General features: G+C 51.0%; 1 protein-coding gene across 2 annotated transcripts in view; it reads left to right on the top strand.

Moving 5' to 3' along the window:
• The first annotated feature begins 206 nt into the window (after nt 1–206).
• The window catches only part of Rilpl1 (Rab interacting lysosomal protein like 1), a 35686-nt gene continuing 27234 nt past the window's right edge, over nt 207–8658 (top strand). For both annotated transcript variants that reach the window (XM_027413905.2, XM_027413907.2), the window contains exons 1-2: nt 207–544; nt 7448–7598. In XM_027413905.2, coding sequence (XP_027269706.1) covers nt 236–544; nt 7448–7598 — 460 coding nt within the window. In that variant the 5' untranslated portion in view covers nt 207–235. The remainder of the gene's footprint in view (nt 545–7447; nt 7599–8658) is intronic.

Genomic DNA, 8658 nt, shown 5'->3' with positions numbered 1-8658 from the left:
CCCGGGAGGAGTCTCGGGGCCGCGGTCCCTTCGGGCACCGGGCGCCACTTGCCACCCAGGCCGGACCCGCGTCTCCATCGCTGCTTGTCGGAGCTGCAAGTCGGGAGGCGCCGCGGGCCTGCGCAGGCGCCGCCGCCCTCGCCATCCTCCCCGCGGTGCTGCCAGCCCCCCCCCTCGCCGCCCCCAAGTTCACGAGTTACGCGAGTGGACGGACGGCGCGGGCCCGCGCGGGGCCATGGAGGAGCCGCTAGGGTCGCCTCCCGCCGCCCTGTCGGCGCTGGAGAAGAACGTGGCGGAGCTGACCGTCATGGACGTGTACGACATCGCGTCGCTCGTGGGCCACGAGTTCGAGAGGGTCATCGACCAACACGGCTGCGAGGCCATCGCGCGCCTCATGCCCAAGGTCGTGAGGGTCCTGGAGATTCTCGAGGTTCTGGTGAGCCGCCACCACGTCGCTCCCGAGCTGGACGAGCTGCGCCTGGAGCTGGACCGGCTGCGCGTGGAGAGGATGGACCGCATTGAGAAGGAGCGCAAGCATCAGAAGGTGGGCGGAGGCCTTAGTTTGCCGGTCCGGGCAAGGGGCTCCATCCAACTCCGTGGGTGCCATTCGGCTCTGGGCAGCCGCTAGTTTCCGTGTGGATGAGTGTACACAGTGACTAGAGTAGAAGAGAATGCTCGGGGTGAAGGAGAGAGAGAGGGAGGCCACGGTCCTCTTGGCCCAGCTGGGAGGACTGAGTAACTGTGTGACCTTGGGTAACTTGCAGAGGCTCTCTGTGCTTTGTCTCCGAGTCTGTCCAGTGGTGTTTACAGTAGAACCCACCTACGAGGATCAAATGGGATGCAGTGGGCACAGTACTTAGCATTATTTTATTCCAGGAAGGAAGTCAGTCCCCACCCACCTTTGTGACCAAGGTATGACACCAGATGTCCAGCCCTCTGTTTTCATCCTATCTTAAGTCCCTTCAGAGCCCTCAGAGTGAGCCAGTCCTGAGTCCCCACCCCGGGCTTCATAGTTGCAACTTTCTTCCCAGGGTTCCCCTATTTTATTCTCCTACACCTCGAGGTGCCTTCCCGGCCTTGATGTTGTCTTTAAATTCTTTTACAACTGCATAGTGAGGATTTCCTTGACTTTTTTTTTTTTCCGGATGAGGAATTGGAGGGCCCAAATGCAGAGGGATTAACACCAGGTTACAGAAGCCCTTGGGAGAGAGTTACTTCCCGGGTCTCTTCTCCAGTCTGCTTGAATAGGAGCACTGAATAGCTGCAAGTGCCTCTCAGGCCCACCTCTGCCCCAAGAACAGTTGTCTGCCTTTGGAAGACCAGATCAGACAAGACTAAGTGCCTGGGGTAGGGAAGTGGGAGATGTGTGGTTTCCTGCCCAAACCTCAGCGTGAGCCGTGAGCCGCTTGTCGGACAACTCTGACCAGGGATGGGAGGAAACTCCTTTCCTCTGGATACTGGAACCTGTTCTGGCATGCTGTGTGGCCTCAGGAAGTTTGGTTGTCCTCTCTGAAACTTCCTGGCAGGCCATCCTCTATTGTGTACTCTTGGGATGGGTCTTAAGTTGTCTAGACAATAGTCAAAAATAGGTGTTCGGTCTCACCCTGAGGACAGACCATGGGTGTGCATGTGTCAGGCCTGGCTGTGTTTATCCGTCCCCCCACCCCATCCTGTGCCCTGGGGTCAGGAAGGAAACTGAGCTCCTCAGAGTCAACTGCACTTCCAGGGTCACACTTGGAGCCGGAAAGTGCCCCCCTCGGTCCTGTAATTCATTTCCAGAATCTCAGCATCACTGGGACATTGGAGCCAGACAGCCTGGTTTCAAACCCCACAAGTTGGCAGGCTGTGGGCTTTGGGACAGATTGCTATCCTCTCTGTGTCATGGTGTCCTCTGCTATCACGGGGTAATCTCAGTCCCCACCCTGGAGGACAGTGATGAACACTGGGTTGGGGGCCCAGGCCAGAGCCTGGGGCCAGCAAGCAAGATGGTCCAGTGGGTAAAGAAGTTTGTCACTAGAGGCCCAAGGCTCAGAGGTGTTAATTCTGGTTAACACTGAGATAACCCCAGGGGTTATTGGTGCCCCCCAACTAGGCATTTCTACTCCCACCTCCCAGATATTCCACCTCTCCTGGAGTGGTTCCGGGTGGAGGTCCCTGCCATCAGGCAGAACCCTGACTATGGATGGCTCAGGCCCAGTGTCTGCCAGAAATCCTGCTGGCACTTTTTTCATGTCCCATCCCAGTCAGTGTTTTATTTCTGCTGTGCCTGGGCTGGGCCATCACAGGTCACCAAATTCATCAGCTGGAATTCTTAGCTGCACTTGTTACTTCAGAATGTCACTGGCTACAGCCAGGAAGTCAGCACCAGCACTTGTTTATAAACAGCTGGGACTGAATCCCTCCTCTCCAGCCCAGGCCTCTCGGTGTGGCTTGCATATATGGTCAGAACAAGTCCATAAGATCTCTTCTACAACCAGAGGTGCTTCAAGCTACCTTTTTTTTTTCCCCACAAAAACCTCAGCTGCCCTTAATTGTCTCCCGGCTTTCTCTCCTCTTTCCTTCTCTCTCTGTAAACATGGCTTCAGAATGGCTGTGTCCTAGCCTTCCACAGACACATGGACTTACTCCACTGGGCCCATCACCCAGCCCCAGGCCATGGACCCATGGTTCTGTCTGATTATGCAGTGCGCAACCCTGTGGACATGCCATGGTGTTCAAAGTGCTCTCCTGGGTGATGTGGGCAGTAGCAAGCAGAGGGAAGCCAAGACAGGTCCTCCAGTCAGGCAGCAGCAGGGGGGTGACAGAATACAGAGAGCAGGGGCTGTGTGGGTATGTCTGTACAGAACACAGTCTGTGTCGTTCACTCAGCTGTTATGTGGATATAGTTTTAAAGCTGGAGAGCCAACCCAAGGCCTTATTTATGCTAAGCAGGCCCTCTACACTCCTCACCTCCAAATCCCATATGTACTTTCATGTTCCAGGCACCATTCTGGGGACATGGGGACGCAGGTGAAGGTCTGGCCTCTGTGGGCCTGCAGTTCTAGGGCCTTGCCATTTCATAGCAACAGAAAGTACATGCTAAGAGGAAACATGTGATGTTCATTTTAACACAGAGAATGGAAACCAGTATATCCATGACACTTTTCATTCACTGTGTTTTATGCTGAATTCAGCATAAAAATTGCTATTTTCAAGTTTTTCTGTGCTACTGCAGGTCAAATTCAGGGCCTCAAGTGTGCTAGACAGATGCTCCTCCACCATCCCCTAGTATTAAAATTATTGAGTGTTTATTATTTAATTTTAGTTTATGTGTATAAGTGTTTTGCCTGCATGTACATCTGTGCACCACATGCTCCTTGCCCACGGAGGCCAGAAGAGGGTGCCTGATGTTACAGACAGTTGGGAGCTGCCATGTAGGTGCTGGGAATTGAACCCAGGTCCTCTGGCAGAGCACTACTCTTGACCACTGAGCCATCTCTCCAGACTCATTAATATTCTTTAACTTTTTGTTTGTTTGTTTTGCTTGAAACATGGTCTCTCTGAAGTTCTGGCTAGCCTGGAACTCTTCTGTAGACCAGGCTGGACTTGAACTCACAGAGATCCACCTGCCTCTGCCTCCCTAGGATTAAAGGCATCACCACCATGCCTAGCCTGCATACAATTTTTTTTTCATTATTTTTTATTTTTGAGGCAGAGTCTGATGTATCCCGGTCAGCATAGGACTTGTTATACATCAGAGGATGACCTTGAACCTCTCATCCTCCCTGGTGCTGGAAGTACTGGTGTGGACCACTGGGGCATGCTGGGCAAGCACTCTATTGACTGAGCTGCAGCCTCAGGCACCGTTTTTTAGTCAAAAACATTTGTTTGTTTATTTACAGCCAGGAAGTCAGAGGATAAGCCCCAGGAGTCACTTGTGTCCCTCTACCATGTGGGTCCCTGGTCAAGTCAGACCTGGTGAGACAGCTTGCCAGGGCCCCATCCTTCTCGTAACCTCATGTTTGAAATCCAGCACGTATTTCACCAGTACTAGTGTGAATGCATATATTTAAAAACCAACAGGGATGTCAGCTTGTGATTAAGTGCCATGAAGGAGGTGAGCAGGGAGCTCTGATGGAGGGTGTCTAGGTGGCAGGCTGTCGGGGAAATTCCTCATGAGACACTGCCTGAGCTGAGAGCTGGTCCAAGTGAGGAGCCAGCCACGGAGGGGTCTTGTGGGGAGGCACACACACACACACACACACATACACATACACACACACCTATGCATAATTAAAAAGAAAAAAAAGGGCTGGGCTGTAACTCAGTTGATAGAGTGCTTGCTTAGCATTCATGAGGGCCTGGGTTCGATTCCCAGCACTGTAGAAACCAGACATGTCTACAACGGTAACACTAGGGAAGTGGAGGCAAGAGAATCAGGATGTCAAGGCCAGCCTCATCTACGAAGGGAGTGTGAGGCCAACCTGAGAGGATAACAAAACTGTGACTAAAATCTATATTCCTCACCTGTGGCTGTTACAACATTATAGCATTAATGGCTCCAAGAAGGGGAAATGTGTTGCTTTACTGGGTTGTGTGTGTAGTTGAGCACTAAGGTACAGTGGAGCAAGGAACAATGGGTCATACCAGAAAACACTGATGTGGATAAGACTGAGTAATGTTCTGGAAGCCAGGAGTCGGAAATGGATTACACTCAACAGCTGGACCTGGTGGTGCGTTTGGCAGGCTGAGGCAGGAGGATGGCAAGCTTTAGGCCAACCTGGGTAGCTTAGTGATGCTCCATCTCAAAAATACACAAAGGGCTGGGATGGGGGAAGGTTGCTTGAGGTATACAAGGTCCTGGGCATTGTCCCAGAACCAAAAACTATGGTATTAAAAAAATAAAATCAGGGGCTGGAGAGATGGCTCAGAGGTTAAGAGCACCGACTGCTCTTCCAGAGGTCCTGAGTTCAATTCCCAGCAACCACATGGTAGCTCACAACCATCCATTATAAGATCTGGTGCCCTCTTCTGGTGTGCAGATATACATAGAAGCAGAATGTTGTATGCATAATAAATAAATAAAATCTTTAAAAAAAAATAAAATAAAATCAAAGGCAGGCATTGGTGGCACACGCCTTTAATCCCAGCTCTCGGGAGGGGCAGAGGCAGGCGGATCTCTGTGAGTTCCAGGCCAGCCTGGTCTCCAGAGCGAGTGCCAGGACAGCCTCCAAAACAGTACAGAGAAATCCTGTCTCGAAAAACCAACACACAACATCTTCCAGGTGCTAACCTATACCACATCCTCTCTCACTCTGACCCATGCTGACCTTTTACAAGGACTCTATGATCACATATACCCACCAGATCTTCTTGAGGTCAAAGTCCCTTTTGCTGTAGAAGGTGACATATTGTTAGGTTCTGGGGACTAGCATGAGGATGTCTTTGTGGGGTCATGGTTTCACTTGTTTAGCTGGTTACTCCTAATAGCCACTTGGGCCACTCTGTGTTCAGCCTGTCCCAGCTTGGGGGCAGAGGAAAGGTCTGGCCTGGTTTCCAGGCCACCACTGTGTGCAGAAGGTCCCTGACCATTATCCAGTCACTTCTCTGCCTGGCCGGACACTTGTGACCTGGAACCACCTGTAGGTGTACATAGTCACGGCCTCTCATTTTCCCACGGCCACAGTTTCCTGACAGAGAAGATGGGATGGGAGAACTTCTCTAGGAGGTGAGAGAGGGAGGGTGATGCTGGAGGTTCAGCCTCCTAGCCAGCCTTTGACAGATTGTAGGAGAGGAGGGCTGGCCCCATCCTGACTGACTGTACAGGCACTTTCTGTGTGCCCAGCACCAGTTTAAACCCTTTCCATCCACCTGACTGCCTTATGGCCCCAACAGTCCCCAAAGGGACATCCTGTTATCGTTTCTCGAGCACCCAAGGTTTAAAGAACTTGCTCCAAATCAGCTATTTGTAGTAGAAGCAGAGTTCAAGCCTGAGTTGGTGTATCCAAGCCTGGTGGTACAAGCCTATAATCCCATCTACTTGGGAGGCTGAGGCAGGTGAATCAAAACAAGGCCTGCCTGTATGCTACAGAGTGAGTTAGCTTGGACAACTTAATGAGACCCTATCTGAAAAGAGGTCTGCATATGTGGCTCAGTGGTAGAGTCCCTGCCTAGAATCCCCCAGTGAGGAGCTGGGCGTGTGGTTCAGAGGGAGAATGCTTACATAGTGTGTGCAAGGCCCTCAGTTCCATTCCCAGCTCCTCCAACAAGCAAGCTTATGTTGACAGGATGCAAATTGCTGTCCTTGAGCTTGGCTTGTATCCAAAGCCACAGCCTTGGTGCTCCCCAGCCTCAATCATGCCTCTGAGTGGTTGCTTCTGAGTTCACAGTTGTATAGACTGCACCATTGTAAACTTTAGAATGTTTGCATAGCCTTTGGAGAGGAACCTATGCACACTAACCAGCACTCCAAACTCTGGCCAGAAGCCCCAGGTTACCTCTGTCTCTGTGGATTTGCTGGTTGGGACATTTCATAGAAATGGCATTGCGGACTGTGTGACCTTTTTTACCTGGCTTCTCTTCTTAGCTGGGGTTAGCCTTAGCAACATTTCATTCTTTTTATGTACAGACAATAACCCGTTTCGGGGATAAGTTGGTTTTGTTTATGCCTTCCTGAGCTGGTGAACTCTGGCTGGCTTTTTTCTGCAACATTGCTGTAGACCAGCAGTTCTTAACCTGTGGGGGCATGATGCTGGGAGTAAGGGGGTGGGGGGGTGGGGGGTTGCCTAAGGCCATTGGAAAGCAGATATTTACATTAGAGTTTGTAACAGTAGCAAAATTACAGTAATGAAGTAGCCACCATATTAATGTTATGGTTGGGGTCACCACAACATGAGGAACTGTATTGAAGGGTTGAGAGCCACTGTTATAGACCTCTGCATGCATACGCGATCATATGAGTGTGGGCCTGTCTTTTCTCTTCTGTATCTTTTTTTTGGGGGGGGGGGTGGCCTAGGCTGGCCTCTTAACTCACCCCAAGTCTCAGCTGCTGCTGCTGCTGCTGCTGCTTCTTTCTTCTTCCTCTTCTCCTCCTTTTTCCCAAGACAGGGTTTCTCTGTGTAGCCCTGGCTGTCCTGGAACTCACTCTGTAGACTAAGCTGGCCTCAAACTCGAAGTTTTGCCTGCCTCTGCCTCCAGAGTGCTGAGTTTAAAGTCACATACCACAACTGCCCCAGCTAGATTTTTTTTTTTTTTAAATAATGGAATGCTTCACAAAGCCACACAGGGCCTGGGTCCTCATGACATCGGTGCACACGTCAGCTGAAGAGACTCTATGTTGCTCTGTGTGCTGCTTCTCTTGGGGGGAGGTGGTGGCTCCAAGTCGCAGAAAGAGAGTAGTTCTCCAGATGGGCAGGTGAGACAGTGGGTGGCTCTGATCCCACTGTGACCTTTCCTGTCCCTTCTACAGGAGCTGGAGCTGGTGGAGGATGTGTGGCGGGGTGAGGCACAGGACCTCCTGTCCCAGATTGCCCAGCTGCAAGAGGAGAATAAGCAACTGATGACCAACCTCAACCACAAGGACGTGGGCTTCTCTGAGGAGGAGTTCCAGAAGCAGGAAGGTGAGGCATCCCATCTCAGTGATCCCTATGACCACACAGGCCACTGCCTCTGTTCTGGAGCCTTTGGCGCCTGTGAGCAGGAGGATTCCTATCTTGACTCTCTCGGAGAGAAATGACTTAGGTCCAGATGAGATGTTAATGTGAACTTAATTAGCTGTCACAGCTTTCTGCCTTCCTACATGATTCCTCTAGACCCTGGGACACACTGGACAAGCCAGACCCTGGCCACTTGAAACTTTGTTTTAGCATAGTGGGATAGGCAGTAAATATGTAAATATTAAATAGAGGTCTTATTTCAATTTATGGCAACTGACAGTATATGAGAGGTGAGGTGGGGGCAAAGGGTAACTACGTGAGGTGGCTTTATGTCCACCCATCTGGATGGTCGCAGTTCAGCCCTGATGAAGTGGCACATTGAGTCACGTTAGTGCCATGAACAGGTGGCACAAGCCAAGACCCTGGGGTATGAGTGTTTGAGGGAAACCTATAAGGCCAAGGTAAGAGAAGATAGTCAAGCTGATGGGGGCTGAAGATAAGATTGGAAGGGTCCAAGGGTGTTGTTGTCCTCTGTGTTTGAAGAGATTTCAGGCTGTGGTCACAGGACAGGGTGAGTAGCAGGCACCTGGGGACAGCAGTTCTGATTTGATTGGTACTGGAGGCCATCAACTGCCATCTGTCCTATAAACTTACCTGGGACCTTCATACATGACTCTCTCCTGGGGCTGGGAAAACAAGAATGGACAGTGGAGTTTGGTCTGGGCCCTTGTGAGCTCCATCTGCTCTGTAGAGCCCACAGCCTTCCCTTGACATGGGAGCTTGCCTCTTGTAGCTGACACCAGGGAATCATATCTCAGATTTGTCTCTTTTTTATTTGTTTGTTTCTTTTGGTTTTTTGAGACAGAGTTTCTGTGTGTAACAACTCTGGCTGTCCTGGAACTCACTATGTAAACCAGGCTGGCCTGGAATTCCCAGCGATTCACTTGCCTCTGCCTCCTGAGTCCTGGGACTAAAGGTGTGCACCACCAATACCCAACTTGTTTTGTTTTTGCAGAGTCTCATT

This window comes from Cricetulus griseus, chromosome 4 (genome assembly GCF_003668045.3).
Source record: "Cricetulus griseus strain 17A/GY chromosome 4, alternate assembly CriGri-PICRH-1.0, whole genome shotgun sequence".
NCBI classification, from domain to species: Eukaryota; Metazoa; Chordata; class Mammalia; order Rodentia; family Cricetidae; genus Cricetulus; species Cricetulus griseus.
The sequence above is the reverse complement of the archived record's forward strand: the minus strand, read 5'-3'. Positions and strand labels throughout refer to the sequence as shown.